Raw genomic sequence first — 15,021 nt, 5'->3', positions numbered from 1 at the left:
AGGCTGAGTATCGGTAATACCGTCAGAAAATCCTCCGACACCCAATGATTGGCGGTAGAGCTGACGTTGCCGGTTATATACCAATGCTGAGGATCAGCCGAGTTTCTGAGAGTTTGCAGATCTGCGGCCTCCCGTCTCAGCAAGCTTGGAAGGACATTGATCGATGAAACCCAGCCAGCAGGGGATGAGTTACTCACACCGGAGCGTTATTGTCCTCCGTGTACGGAGTGCCTAACATCCATGCTTCCCGGTTTTACTGGTCGGACATTTCTTCACGCGTGCATGATGCAGGTCTTTCACCATAAGCTTTACTTTGTTAGGAATTTCTGACTCATTTAGTTAGTTATCGAAGGCATACCCTCAGATTGTGCTATGCACTGGTGTAAACTTCACGCGGACAGGGAAGCCACTAGCATTCTTTAAAGAAATCCTTCCATCGCGGCTCCTCCCGTGTTCGTCATGGAAGCACAACAGCCCCTATATCTCGTATTCTTGGGATTAACGTGGCTGACGCGAAGGATGATTAGTTGCAGTAGTAGAGATAAATAACTGTCGAAGGCATCCCAGGATGATCGACGGGAGTTGTGGGCCAGGTCAAAGTGGAGATACAAAGTGGGCCAAAGAGAAAGCCGTATTGTTTATACTGTGGCCGACCTCGCCAAGCCATCCTCGGCTCACATTAATGGATGGTGAAGCTTTGCACTATATACGCAGTTCCTTGTGAGTTTTTCTGTCAAGGGCCTGCTCCAAAACTATCAATAATATTCATCAGACGCTCATCATGCATGTGTTGGTCCAGCATGTCCGTCTTCCAAACTTTCCGATCAGTGTTTTTGTCCATGCCAAATGCAGCCCAAATGCCTCGAATTAATAGGAGTGTCTCGTTCCAAGAAAAATCAACATCAAGACCAAAGAAAAACCTCCGTAGCTTCTCGTCTTTTCTCATGATATCAGCCAAGTCATCTTCTCCCTTCGCTTTCAAGAAGCGAGCTAACCCATGATCATGGACAGTTAAGGACGATACGCCGTTGTAAATATCGCCCATTTCAGCGGTCACCAAAGAGGGTCCAAAAGCTTCATTGGCAGGAACGACTCGAGCCATTTGCCAATCGATGATCCCGACAATATTCAGCTCGTCATCCACCATTAAGTGGTCTCCCTTGTCATCCACGTGCTTGATGTAAAATTGCTCCGTCGTTTCAATATTACGGTTTGCTGTGGATGCAAGATTCGGGATCTGGGATTTCAAGAATAAAAATACCAAATAAGCATTCACTGGAAAAGATGGGAAAAGCTGACCATCAGCGATGAGGGCCATGTTCTGCTCTACAAATGACGTATAGTAATCTTTGGCAGTAGCGAAAGGCCCAGAAGGACTCAGAACAAGAAATCGGTCACTGGCGACGGCAGAAACTATTGGCTTTGAAGGCAAAGACCTGGGAGAAGAGATCCGGCTCTGGGAAAAGGATGGCGCTTCAGCTCGATCAGAATATCGGCCAGTCCATTCCATACCCTCTCCTTGTCGTTGCCATCGGCAGAACGCTTCCCATGTGGCCCTTGCATATTCCAAGTCCTGCCAGCCATCTCTTCCATAAGGATATAGCTGACACCCACTTTGTTATCTGTGTCACCAGCAATCCCAAAATCAAATGCACGAGGAGCAGGCACTGTAGTCGTTTCGAGAAATTTGAGGGTGGCATATTCGCTGCGAACAAGGTAATCGATACGTGATTCAACACTGCTATTCATTCGAGGCGATAGTTGGCGCAGCCCATGAGGGCTCCACGTCCCCACGGAGGTGGGTGGTCGATCTCGCATTCGAGACCGCCATTTAGTTCCGAGGCTCGCTCGCAAACCGCAGCGTCATTTATTGTCGCTCGAAGATTGTTCACTTCGACATGTATCTTGGCGTGGAATTCATTGTCTGGAAGGGGCTAATAGCAGTCAGGCCTGAGTCAAATCGAGGGTGAGTGCATGGAACATACCGTGTCCTCGCAGGGATGAGACGGTGGGGTACAATGGGTCACGCAGAACTGTTGATTACATCGCTCACAGGGACCAAGGCCCCGGATACTTGGTCGCACGCAACCTGCGAAATCACAAGAAAAAAATTGGTCTGGCATGGGTGCTCTGGTGAATTTATATCTTATTATCTATATATGACCGCCATGCAGTACTGTGGCCAACTCATAGCAGTTTCATGTTGGTAAAACGAGTGTAAGTATGTACATGTTTTTCTATGTACCAAAAGCACCGATCTCAAATCTAGGCCTTCCAGTTAGCCTCCCCCACAAAGTCCCTTTCCCCGCCCCAAATGTTCCACAAACTGCCGACCAAAAAGGATGCTGGTTTGAGCAGAATGGATTAGCTCTCAATATGATATTTCCTTTAACCAATTGAAGACCCTAGTGTATTCTTAGCGATCCTTTCCAGGAGTTTTGTTTATCTCAATAGAGGAAGCTTACCAATAATATGTCTTGTTGAACCTTTGTTATTCAGTACTTTCGATGGGCGGTATTAAAATGGTTAGGTTATTATTAATGGAAGTCACTGTCAGGTGAAATGCTACTGGAAAGGTCATTTAAATCCCCGGCTTGGGCCGAGTCTGGGCGTACACTAGCGGCTTCTTCCGGGATAGGCCACCGTGCCTCAGGCATCGAACATCTCATTTCTCTTTGTCGTCCCCACTGCTTACTTAACCACTAACTAACTACGACGTCCCAACTTGGGACTGTGCGCAGGTCCATGAGTTGATACCTGAATCTTGTGGTAGCCATACTCTGCTCCCTGTCAGATCCTCTCAATACTTATATTTTCCTGCGTCCATATCGCGCCGACTCCCTACTATGGATTAACCCCACCGATAGCGCGCCCCCGAGTCCCCTCGGTCCTTTTTTGCTTCTTGTGAACCTTCCTCCCCTCCCCGACCCGTTTTTGCATTTCTCCATGACGGCCCGGACGCCTAGCAGGGCGACTGGTGCCCCGGATGATGCAACTCACACCGCCCGAGACCAGACGCAGCAGGATCAGGGGGAACGGAGGGAATCGCCAGCCTTACCCAGCCTCACCAACAAGAAACGCCCGCGGTCTCAACCAGACACCACCTCCAGTCCTGCCTGCAACCAATGTCGCACACGAAAAATTCGCTGTGACCGACAGCAACCAAAATGCTCCAACTGCCGCCGGGCGGACGTCGAGTGCGACTTTGCCACTACCCCGAAGCGCGTCGACCGCACCAAACAATTGCTGAACGATTTCAACGGTGTCGTTGCCCGACTAGACCGCGTTGACAACTCACTGGCGAAACTATCGGAGCAGCTGCAACAACAGCAGCCATGCCGATGCTCTCACTCCCCTGGCCCATCGCAGGTCGATAATCCCTGGGGAGCGCCCGAGCCCGCAGCCATATACACCACTTACACCCCGAAGAGCTCCACCTCGTGCCGATCCCCCCACCTGATGGAGGTCGACAGTTCTGAAGAGCACGATCCGGAGAATCCCCACGGCGATCTGGTCGACTTCGACCAGGGCGGCCAACGCCTGCTGGACTACCCGGCCGCACTGTCACTGTTTAGAAACCTGCAGCGCCAAATCACCCGGCGCCTGACCAAGGATGTTCCGCACGGGTCGGACTTGTGGCAGGTGGTCGCCCAACAACCAGGGTTCAAAGAGAGTTTGGAGTTTCAGCTGGAGCGGTTTCCCTTTGGCGGCCAATGTCACGAACCTGTCATCGTGAGCGATCACCGACCCATCAGTACACCTCCGCGCTACCTATTGGAGCTATCTTTAGACGGCTTCTTACGCCATATCAATATCCATACGCCCATTTTCAACGATTCCGCTCTAGAGAAAGCCATCGATACGCATTACCAGTCTCTGTCAGCCGGGAACAGCGATGCGTGGGCCCTCACCTTTACCAATATCATTATTCTGACCGTGGCCCTGGATGCCCGTGTCGCTCGCGCAACCGCCTCCCATCTGGTTAGCATGAACGATGATATGCTCCCTTCTTTCCTGAAGAATTGCGACCGAGCGTTGGCGGACCTGAACCGGTTTACTGGGCCATGTGCAGTCAATGTGCAGGTGCTCTTGACTCTGGTAAGGGCGGTCATTAAATCCCTAGAAGATGAAGCTTGGGGATGAAAAGACTACCAGGTGGCTAACCGTTGATACCAGGCTCTCGTGGCTAGGGAATTTTATAGTAGCGTGGTCTTTGAAAAGGTCTGTCAGACAGTGTGCCAAGTGGCCCGCTCCACGGGTCTCCATAGGGCTCACGGGGCACGAAGCAAGAGATGGGAACAGATGCAGGAGCGAGAACGACTCTTCTGGGTGGTCTATACCATGGACAAGCAGCGGGCCTTCCTGACAGGGCAGCCCTGTGATCTATACTTGTTCGACTCCGATATCCAATTAAGAAGCTGCGGGGAGCGTGCACCATTCCCGCTGCGGCTCAACGCCGCCTACGTGCATATGATGACGATCTGGGAACAGATTTTCATCAATCTCTATTCTTCCCGAGCTGCCCTCGCCGGCGCGGCCGATCGAAGCCGGCAGGTCCAGCAGCTGTGGGGTTCATTGAATGAATGGAACATCAAATACCATGCGCTCCTAAGCTCGCCCATCCTCGAGAAGATGGCTGACTTGGCGCCCATGCAGCTCGAGTTGAAATACTGTCTCATGGTGAGCCAGGTCCTCGTACATCGCTGTGACTGTCACGCACGCTCGCAGCAAAGGTATCGGGATCCCGCCCGGAATGCTCTCAAACTCATCAGTCAGGTCGCCGGGGAACACCATAGTATCACGCTCGCACGATGTGCGGTCTTAGCCAGGTTTGTTGTTGTATTCTGTCCAGGCCCCCACCCAGTTGCTGACCCTTACTAAGGATGTTTCGAAACTATCCGCTTGTCGCCGTCCATGATCTCTTCTCTTGCTGTCTTCTGGACGGCGAGCCTGACAACACGGAGGATATACAACTCATCCATGAGGCTCGCCGCCATCTCGAGCTGCTCCACTATGCGGACTTTCCTCGGGCGTACTTTGCCCGACTTGAGGTCGGGTTGAGATGGTGCACCGACATGCTGGATACCATCAAAGATTGCTTGTCCCGCTCTGCGGCAACCGGCGACTGGGGGCCAATGGATGGCTCTTCCACCGGCCTCTCCGACCGCACGCCCCCGTCAGAGTCTGAACTCTCGTCGATACCTCCGGACGCGTGGGCCTCACTGAACCTGCCGATGGGCCGCGACGAGATCCTTTGTGGTCTTAGCCCTTCAGTACCCCCAGAGGGATTGCTGGACCCGGGATTTCCCGCTTTTGGATTGACCACGTCGTCTACAGGTGACGGTACCGTCCCTGCATTCACACATGCTGATAATCCAGCAGTGACGATGCAACCATCGATGTGGGTACCCGCCGAAGTACCCTGTACCTCGTCTGAACCACTTTTTGACCCCGAGTTTACCCGAAGTATAATGTCATGATAGCACTTTTTATTTGGCCACTATTCCTTATGTCACGACCCAGGTGGCGTTTTTTCCCATGTTCATCACTGTTTCACACCCGTTTTGAATGTACTGTATATGAGTTTATGATACCTATCCTTTAGAGCGATGCCGATAACCTACCGCAGATTAAGTACAGATGTGTGACAAAAGCGTTGGCCATCGCGGCTCTAACATCAAAATATATATACCCGCTTCAACGGGTAAAAATGCCTTTACAGAGTATAATGTGCTTAATGGTACATAATGAGTAAAGAAATAGATGTCATTCAACTATGACATATCCAAGTTATTCCTCGGGCCAGAAAAACATTCATATCATATTTATTGGACACACTCAGCAGATATTCGGTGCCATTCTATGCCTTCCCTCGATTGAGGCCCAATGGGCATGTCTTGTTATGGAGACCTAGTTCTCGACATGATAGGATTGGCCTAGCTAAATGCCTCCCATGCCCACTTCGACGTAGTAATATTAATTCATAGTGAATGTCTATAAGTGGAGCTGCCATAGTAGTATGTACGGAGTACTCTGTACAAGCTTCAGCAACACATGCCCGAGGCACTAACTACCGCCGCCTTCGTTCACCTCTAGGCTTGTTCTGCCGGCATTATCACCCCCCTAATACCGAGCCCATGGAGATAAGAGCGGTGAGGTAGTCGGTGAATGTACTTGGGTATATCTTTTAATTGGCAATGCGTGTTGCTGTTGCATCCACTTCATTCATTATTAAATTATGCTCATCGCTAGTACTTTCTTGGGTCATATCAACATTTTGCAAACCAGACAATGCCAGTCTAAACTGAAAGGAACACAAAAGGAAAACCCCGAAACCGGGGCAGAGACAAAACAAAAGGACGAAGGACAGGAGAGTTCGAAATAGCTGGTCACCAACCCAGCAGACGAACCAAAGTTGTCCTTACGTGTGCTTGCTATTCTTGGACCACGACCGAATCCGAGCACCGTAGCGATAGAAGAGCACGGGGATCGGGATCATAGCAATGCTGATGAATCCGAGGGTGCTCGACGCCCAGGCAACGCCGAGGTTGTGATACATGAAAGGCCCAAAGAGGGGGAATCCAGCGCCAAAGAAGCTGCGCACAAATGTGTTGGCACCGATCGCGCTGTTGGCGATGGTCGGGTACACGTCGACCAGGTAGTTCAGACACTGCACGAAGACCATGTACATGCCTGTGCCGACGGGGGCACTCCCGATGACCATGCCTGCCCAGTGGATGTTGGGATTGGACGTCCAGGCGAAGATGAAGAGACCGACTGGGAGCAGACATCCTCCGGCAATCATGAGCGGCAGCCGCTGCTCGGGGACTACTGCTTTGTTCCCGTCGTAGTTGCGTCGCGTTTGTATGACCACAATGGCGCAGCCGATCAGAATTCCGACCATCATGCCGATATACGGGAGGGCGCTGATTCCTAGGGACCAGCCACGAACTTCCCGGAAGGCGATGGGGTACGAGACGAACACGAGGTATAAGATGCCATAGATGAAAGCCTAGTACGTTTGTCAGGAGATGAGTGTGCCAATGTTCTATAGCGGGTTTCCTTACCTGGTAGATGGTGACCAGGAGAAGAATCGGTTCGGTAACCAAAAGCGCTGTGTACCGTCAGTATATGTTGAGTCGCACGAGGAGGAGAGCACTAACCAAATGGTCTCAGCAAAAAGATGACGAAGATATCTTTGATTCCCTTTTGCTTCCCGTCAAACACCGTGTGGACGTCCGGGTTGCCGGCCTTGCGGAGGGCTGCAGCCCTTTTGCGCAAAATGGACCCGGCAAAGGTCTCAGGTAGTCCAAAAACTACCAGAATCGTACATGACCCGCCCATGATGCAACTGAGCCACTGTGTGAACCGCCATCCCAGATAGCTTTCCACGATAAAGTTTCCCATCAACGGGGCCAACACCGGACTACCAAAGATCGTGCCAATACAACATGCCATTGCCACACCTCGCTGCGCGGGGTTCCACATATCCACCAACGAACCTCCGACAAGTGACAAGGGCGCCGCACCGAAGACTCCCGTGAGGAACCGCCCGATGAGAACCGTTTGCAGATTCTGTGCCACGGCCACGGGTATGCAGAAAATGGTGAAAAGAGCCATACCGATGACCATGGGCCATTTGCGGCCGAATCGTTCGGACAAGGGACCCCATACGGGCGGACCAACAGTGTAACCCTATCTAGTTCAGCATTCTACTCAGACGGGAAAAAGGGATGATGGATACTACCTACCAGCAGGAACAAGCTGATTCCAAGTGTCACGACCGTACTCCCGACATGGAATCGCTGCGCGATTTGGCCGCTTCCGCTGCTGAAGATACTACTGGCGATACATGTGCAGAGATTTCCATAGACCCAGATGGCTGTGACGAATGCCCGGTATCCGAAGGACCAGTTTTGGGGATTTTCTGGATCATCTGGTCCATTCCAGGTGACTAGGTTTGGGTCTGTCTTGGGTTCGGCGTTTGAAGGAGCTTTCTGGCTTTCGATGTCGGTAGGCTCCGATGATAATCGACTACCCGGATGAGGAGAGGGTGGAGAGTCTGGAGAGACTACAGGCAACCCTGCTGCAGCCATTGGGGACGAATATGTCGAGGATGAAAATTAGAATAGGTAGGGAGGAAAGGTTTTCGACTCGGATCAAGTATGGTTCACGGCCCCGCGTATGAAGAACAAATCTAAAAGAAAATAAAGCAAAAACCACCAAATTAATAACAATAGGTGAGCGGAAGGATTCAATCCAGAACTAGTCCTTCCTTGTCATAAGAATAGTGTTTCTGGTCCTCCTCCAGCCTTTGTCTTGGCAATGGGTGGACAAATACTATATACTCCCATCAAGCTCTGGAGATCGTCCCGTACACCGCGTACGTACGCGGTGCTCGGCCGCCGTACCCCGAGCCATTAATCATCGGGCTTGTTGTTCCTTCGTCAGCATTGTGAGTGTTCCATCTCCACTTGGTCAGGGTCAGTTGGGCATGGTAATCATACCATTACTAAACTCTTAAATGAATAATTGGCTCCCCTTTCAAGGTTCAACTGAATGATCATGCTACATTTGCAACTTGCCGACAGACCGTGAGGGCTTTGGTGAAGCACGTGACGCGAACTGTCGGCACCCTCATCCGCTCTTTAGTAAGCATCTCACTGCTCCATGTCTACAATCTACTTGGTCTGAATTCAGTTCTATTGTACAGTTGGGGTTAATTGATTTGGCATGAGTAGAATGACATGGGATCTCTTCACTAGAATTCTATATTTCAAGTAGCTTTGTAGTTTTCTAGACAGATAGTATTATAGCCCCAACATAACCCTAACCCCGACTCGTGTCGCTATACAAAGTGAGATGTGCAACACAGCAACGGGCAACTGCCAACTACCATGGAGTTGTATCTTCAACTGTTCCAAATCTTTCCACCTCACAGCTGCAACACGACGGTCCAGAGGACGGGCCGCAATAGCAGAGATAGCCAAACTCGGTTTAGATATCAAATTTGGGGTTGAACAACCCACAAGGATGCTCAGAATGCCAGGCAATGTGGTCTAGCTTGGTGATCTATACCCGAGAAAGGATAGCGTAAAGGCACTCAATGTTACTTCTAGTCGTCCTGTGGGAAATTATAGATTACCAATCGTATATTACCAATCCTGGAAGGCCACTGAAGGCAGGACTAATTGAAGCAGATCGGATTTCTACTGTACTCAAGTGGCCAGTGGACCTCCGCCGCTGCAAGGGCCCAGATTAGGCTGAAGAGATAAAATATTGCCTGAAATTCGAAATCTAGATTATTCTATGGCTAATTCGTTGACATACTAATCATGACTGCTTCCTGTAAATATCATACCACATGTGCTACAGCTCACCGCTGATCAATGCCAACAATTCTGACACATCATCTGAAGTCTCCAAAGACAAAACCAAGTTCTCAATTCTCTGCAGTCTCTCCGAGTCAATCACGGAGCTCGCCAGCTTGCGCCACTTCTCACGGATCTCCTCATCCGTGATGGGAGGATCGAAGCCTTTCGGCATGGCAACCACATCCTCCACGGTCTCCCCATCGTTAAACTCGACCACGATGCGGGCCCCGCAGAGATGACCCGGCTTGTCGAACTCCGAGCTATGGACACAAGTCGTCTTGTCGATGAGACTCCACACAGCATCACTGTCCAAAGCATGAGGCTCGAACTGATCGAGCAGCACCTGTCCATACACCAGCTGCGCGGCACCGATGTACGCCGCGTTCATCTGGCCGCCCGTCGCAGTCAACGGCCGCTCCTCCGGGGCCCAGCCATCGTGGGCAAACACCGGCTCGGAAAGGGAAACCGTAATGCGACGGATATTCTGAAGCTGGTCCACGGCAAATCGGTCAGGGTAGTTCCGCTGGAGCTTCTCCAGGGCTTCGATCTGCCCGTGACAGCCGCCGACACAGGCATGCAATTTCACGCGGATATTCTTCGTCTGCCACTCTGTCCCCAGGGCAGTCGTTACCTCGGCAGGCTTATACTGCGGACTCCGGCCGTTTCCTTGTGTGAACATGGTGAGAAATCCACCATAGCTGCGGTCGAAGACCTTCTTGATTCCTACGTAGCCGTCGCGAGCCAGGAGCGCCCCGAAGAGCCCGTTGCGAGCGGCAAACGCGTGCTGTACTCGTTTCACCATCCCCTCATACTGCGCTGCCATCAGCCCGCCCGCCTGCGTGCAGGCGATCCCGACTGCCGACTCGGCGTCATCCGGAGAGAGGCCCAGTAGCTTCGAGGATGCCGCTGCCGCTGCCGGGGAGCCGAAGACCGGGCCTGAATGCCATCCCCGCGAAAGCAGATCCGCGCCGTACATGGCGGATCCGACTCGAGGTCCCGTTTCGAATCCCACAACGAGGGCAACGAGGAAATCGAGTCCCGAGACGACGCTCTTCCTGTGTCCCTTGGACTGTACTTCCGCTGCGGCGAATAATGCAGGCAAGAGGACACTGGCGGAGTGGAGCGGCGCGGCACTGTGGTAGTCATCTAGCTCTACGGCTTGGATGAAGGAACCGTTGAGAATGGCCGCCGCTTGCGGGCCGTACCGCTATGTACAATTAGCCATTAATTTATTGTATGCATATTGGATGAGATATACCCTCTTGTAGCCTATCACACTACAGTATCCTTCCGGTTCGTAGTCATCGATCGCCTGGGCGGCTTGCTCGGACCACGGGACGTGAGATCCGACCAGGCCACAGGCGATGCCGTCAAGCAGGAGATGTTTGGCTCGTTGGAGGACATCTGCAGGGATGTCTGACGGCTTAAGGTCTGTCACCCAGTTGCAGAGTTCTGCGGTGACGTTGCCTTCTGGCGTGGAGTCTGTGACGGTCATTGTGTATTGATCGTAGTGCTGAATACAGGGAATATGCACTTTCCCTCTCTCATTGGGCAGTAGAGGTCTTACATAAATAGAGGTGTAAGCGGCCCCCTGACCCCGAGACAGTTCGTAGTATTTCCTCAACGCGGGTCCTCGGGGGCGTACGCCTTCTTTTCGCGGACCGGCGTCCGAGTCGCGGGAAACATGGCGTTTCTTGAGGTCGAGCAGAGCGAGAGTGTATGCAGATTGCGGGCGTCATCCGCCGAAGGTCAAGCAGTGAGGATAGTTTAAAAAGTAATGTTCACCAGACAGACAGGAGACATTGTGACAGATTCACTCATCCTATGGAACAGATTCAAAGATGCTCTCCTATACTAGCCACTGTTTGCAGACACTGCTCGGGGTCGCGTCCCTGCCCTACCGGCAGTACCTGGGGTACTCCAGCCCTCAAGCAACCCTTCAAGCACCCCTTCAAGCAGCGCAAAGCGGACCCCCAGTCACCACGCTCGTCTCGTCGTGCGCGGGGTTCAGCTACCCGGAGGTTGCCTGCATTGATCGATACGGATCGCTCCTCCAGGGCGGGTTCGAGCGCAAAGTGCGTAACGTGCTTGGCGACGCCGACACCTACATCTCCACCAATGCGCCACAGGAACCAACCTTCTCCGACCTGCTCAATGCCGATTTCCTGGTGTGGAACCAGTCGGCGGCGACGGCCATCCTCGGTCCCAACCCCAGTGTCGAGTTCATGTTCAGTATCGAGGACTGCTCCCACGAGGCTCCCGTGTACGTCCCCACTACTAACGAACTGTACTTCTCCCGCTTACAGCAAGGATTCCTGCCTCAACTGGTGATTAACTTGAACAATGATCCACCCACCTTGGAAGAGAAGCTCGCCCAGCCACCCATCTACGCAGCCACGGGGGCTCGATTCCGCGACGGGCTGCTCTACCTCGCCACGATAGGTGGAAACGAGTCACTTGCGGGCTACACCTTCCGGCCAGGTCTGTATACATTGAACCCGACCACCGGGGAAACTCAAGCTCTCTTGAACAACTACTACGGGTATTATTTCAACGCAGTGGACGATCTCGACATCGATCACGAGGGTCAGATCTGGTTCACCGACAATGGTAATCCTTCCTCCCCTCCCCCTATTCTTCCCTCCTCTGTCAATCTAGATAGTTAATCTGTTCTACCAACAAGACTACGGCCGCCCATGCCAAGTAAACACCTACGCCCCGCAAATCAACCCAGCAACCTACCGCTTCGACCCCAAAACCGGGCTCGTAACCATGGTCGACGACTCCCTCCTCGAGCCCAACGGCCTCACCTTCTCCCCGGACAACAAAACCGTCTATCTCACAGACACGGGTGCCGGATCCGCCATCATTGATCCGAACATCTACCCAGCTCCGCACATCGCCTACAACTCCACGCGCAAGGGCCGCACCATCTACGCGTACGACGTGGCTCCATCGCGCAAGGCGCTGCTGAACAAACGACCCGTCTACCTTTCCATGGAGTATGCACCAGATGGAATCAAGACGTCGCGGGAGGGATATCTTGTCTCGGCCACGGGCAAGGGTGTCGTGGTTTTGACGGACGAGGGCGAGCCCCTAGTGCGCGTGCAGACTAATTTCACGGTGATTAATGTTGCGTTTGCGGGGGCGGATCGGGACGAGCTGTGGGCGATTGGGAAGGGAGGTGTTGCCAGGATTCGATGGGGGCTGAAGGGATCTTACGCTTAAAATCTTCGTTCATGACTTTGGGTCGCGTTCTATTCGGTTAATATTGGTTTTGATGACTTTTCATGTTTGGGAGTTCCTTTTGCGTTCAAAGTGAGATTTTAAGTTGTTTTTCTTTTTTTATCAGCAAAAGAGATCGAAAGAAATATAGAGATCTTCATTATCCCTGAACAACAGGTGTTTTTCCGTTGGCTTATTGTAGTAGATGGTGGACGAACACTGTACATTTAGGTTGGTATGATCCCTAACCCCGCGCCAGAGGACCGCGTACACGGACTCGTTCTATACGATAGATCAGATCGTTTCAGCTAGATTGAGCACTGCGCTCTACTGGGGCGGAGTCAGCCCCGCCGGAGATGATATGATGCTTGTACATACGGTTCAATTAGATGCGCCGCGTGGAGGCAAACCCTCGGAGAAGATATGTTGCTTTGCATACGGCGGAATTCCGACCGTTCGGGTAGAGTTAGACCGTCGGAGATGATTTGATGCTTGGTATTAGGACTCCTGACCTAACTAAGATACCTTAATAAAATTATACTCGCTCAGATAAGCGTCCACCAGTCTCCGACGATCATACAATCCCGGGCCTTCTTTCGCCCGCTGCCTTTCCCAGGCCCCTCGTAGTGGATGCATATCCAAAACATCACTCAGAAGAATGACCTTATTCTCACCGCTTCGGTGACCGCTTCTTAATTGCCGGGTTCTCTATAACATTGTGAAAGGTTATGAATTTCTTAATTCTTTGTAGCTTCTGTATATCAAGAATGTAGGTTTAATATCTTATATTTAGGTGTTTTGTAGAATAGTTCATTCTGATTAATAAAACGAGAAAAAATTGCAAGTTTAGTATCTATTGATTACTATGTTCTTTCGCATACATCTGCCACGTACGTAGCAATATATATTTCTGGTAGCACGAGACATAGTAAGTAGTATATATATTTCTGGTAGCACGAGACATAGTAAGTAGTACGCATTCTGAGGACTTTCCCCTTGAGTAATATCGACAAAGAACTAGAAAGTTGAATCAATGGCTGTACACTACTTTCACTGTAAAGCATATAGAAATTAGGACATCAGTGTGGTAGAACCATGCTTGAGCTCGCTCGTAGACTGTAATATGATGACGTTTTACTTCTATCAGTACGATCCACTATCTGCTATCTCTAGAATCGATAGCCGCGAAAGCGGTCAATCAGGTGGTAAAATACGTCTATCATGCGGAGTGACGTCATGCTGTAAGTGCTCCAACTATTTCTCTGTCTAGACTCTACGTGTACGGTATATGTATTCAACATTTTTAGATGGAGTGTTAATTTGGGTCATATTTGATAGAAACCACATAATTCACAATATAATATTCCTCTTGAATGTACTCCGTACAAGCATATCTAATAAATCATTTCCTCTTCATAATCCCATTCTCAAAAGACCAAGAAAATAACAATCAGTGCTTCACCTCACCCAAGGACTCGCCCAATGCTTGGCCATTGACAATGACCGGCTTGGCATCCATGGCAATATACAAGGCGCGCGCAAACTGGGTCTTGCTCGGGTTGCGCCAGCAGTGGTTGGTACCTCTCTGCACGGCAACATCGCCCCTCTTCATCAAACGCTTCTCGCCGCCCTCCACCTCGAGCTCGAGCTCGCCCTCGATGACCACTCCGAAGTCAACGGTCACCGTGCGATGCCACATGGGCTCACAGCCTGGGTGGTAGTCGACGTAGCGCACGACGCGCCGCCGGGGATCATGAAGGGAGGGTGGTTGACGAGGTGTTCTTTGTATTGGTTCAGGTCGGCATCGTGGCTGAGGGGAGCGGGAAAGCTGCTGAGCGTGTAGGCGAGGAAGAAATCGACGCCGATGTTGGTGCGTTCCCATTCGATTGGCTCGGGGACTTTGGTCTCGAAGGTGGGGGTTCCGTCCTCCTTGTGGGTCGTGATGAAGCGGTGGACTTGGGGGAAGTCTTTCTCAGGAAGGGAGCCCATCTTGAAGGTTGGTTTTTTTGTGTGGTTTGAGGGGGTTGATTGTTGAGTAGTTGAGTAATTGAGTATTTGATTGTTTGCTTGTGGTGAGTTGAATTGGATTGCAATCCGCCATGATTGGGATGTTATTTATGTCTCCCATGGTTTGCACGGTGTCGGTCGTCGGAGGACGATGGTTCGGAAGCTTGTTGTCTGCTCGGCGGCGATTGAACCGTGGGCGGAGGTCGGCGCCCGAGCCCCGCATGCCTTATGCAAGCATTGACGTGCGTGAGTAATCCAGGACCCGTTGCTCATGTAATTCGTATTAGCTGAGAAATCTTTTTCCTTTCTTTGTCATTTCTTGTCACTTCATGATGTTTTAGTTTAGTTATTATGCTGCCGTCTTCTGAAGTCCATGTTGGGAGGGGTTCTCTATCGCTGAGGCTTTCTTAGGGTT

At 51.3% G+C, this 15,021-nt stretch overlaps 6 protein-coding genes across 6 annotated transcripts; 2 read left to right on the top strand and 4 right to left on the bottom strand.

Moving 5' to 3' along the window:
* Positions 1 to 733: 733 nt before the first annotated feature.
* ANOM_000415 (uncharacterized protein) lies at positions 734 to 1,818 on the bottom strand (the record flags this gene model as incomplete). Its single annotated transcript, XM_015545673.1, has 2 exons — positions 734 to 1,456; positions 1,513 to 1,818. The coding sequence occupies 2 exons, from the start codon at positions 1,816 to 1,818 to the stop codon at positions 734 to 736; spliced, it is 1,029 nt and encodes a 342-aa protein (XP_015412293.1).
* A 1,128-nt stretch (positions 1,819 to 2,946) lies between these two features.
* On the top strand, positions 2,947 to 5,480 carry ANOM_000414 (C6 transcription factor; the record flags this gene model as incomplete). The annotated part of the gene is made up of 3 exons (XM_015545672.1): positions 2,947 to 4,098; positions 4,177 to 4,829; positions 4,883 to 5,480. 3 exons carry the CDS (start codon positions 2,947 to 2,949, stop codon positions 5,478 to 5,480), a joined length of 2,403 nt encoding a protein of 800 aa, XP_015412292.1.
* A 941-nt stretch (positions 5,481 to 6,421) lies between these two features.
* ANOM_000413 (MFS transporter) lies at positions 6,422 to 8,096 on the bottom strand (the record flags this gene model as incomplete). Its single annotated transcript, XM_015545671.1, has 4 exons — positions 6,422 to 7,012; positions 7,068 to 7,114; positions 7,164 to 7,695; positions 7,752 to 8,096. The coding sequence occupies 4 exons, from the start codon at positions 8,094 to 8,096 to the stop codon at positions 6,422 to 6,424; spliced, it is 1,515 nt and encodes a 504-aa protein (XP_015412299.1).
* A 1,273-nt stretch (positions 8,097 to 9,369) lies between these two features.
* On the bottom strand, positions 9,370 to 10,869 carry ANOM_000412 (MmgE/PrpD family protein; the record flags this gene model as incomplete). Its single annotated transcript, XM_015545670.1, has 2 exons — positions 9,370 to 10,581; positions 10,633 to 10,869. 2 exons carry the CDS (start codon positions 10,867 to 10,869, stop codon positions 9,370 to 9,372), a joined length of 1,449 nt encoding a protein of 482 aa, XP_015412298.1.
* Positions 10,870 to 11,215: 346 nt separating this feature from the next.
* ANOM_000411 (SMP-30/gluconolactonase/LRE family protein) lies at positions 11,216 to 12,602 on the top strand (the record flags this gene model as incomplete). The annotated part of the gene is made up of 2 exons (XM_015545669.1): positions 11,216 to 11,984; positions 12,037 to 12,602. 2 exons carry the CDS (start codon positions 11,216 to 11,218, stop codon positions 12,600 to 12,602), a joined length of 1,335 nt encoding a protein of 444 aa, XP_015412297.1.
* A 1,447-nt stretch (positions 12,603 to 14,049) lies between these two features.
* ANOM_000410 (cupin domain protein) lies at positions 14,050 to 14,588 on the bottom strand (the record flags this gene model as incomplete). Its single annotated transcript, XM_015545668.1, has 2 exons — positions 14,050 to 14,253; positions 14,307 to 14,588. The coding sequence occupies 2 exons, from the start codon at positions 14,586 to 14,588 to the stop codon at positions 14,050 to 14,052; spliced, it is 486 nt and encodes a 161-aa protein (XP_015412296.1).
* Positions 14,589 to 15,021: the final 433 nt, after the last annotated feature.

The sequence above is a fragment of the Aspergillus nomiae genome, assembly GCF_001204775.2.
Source record: "Aspergillus nomiae NRRL 13137 chromosome Unknown contig00003, whole genome shotgun sequence".
NCBI lineage: Eukaryota > Fungi > Ascomycota > Eurotiomycetes > Eurotiales > Aspergillaceae > Aspergillus > Aspergillus nomiae.
Note: the sequence above shows the minus strand (reverse complement) of the source record. Positions and strands in the feature narration are given on the sequence as shown.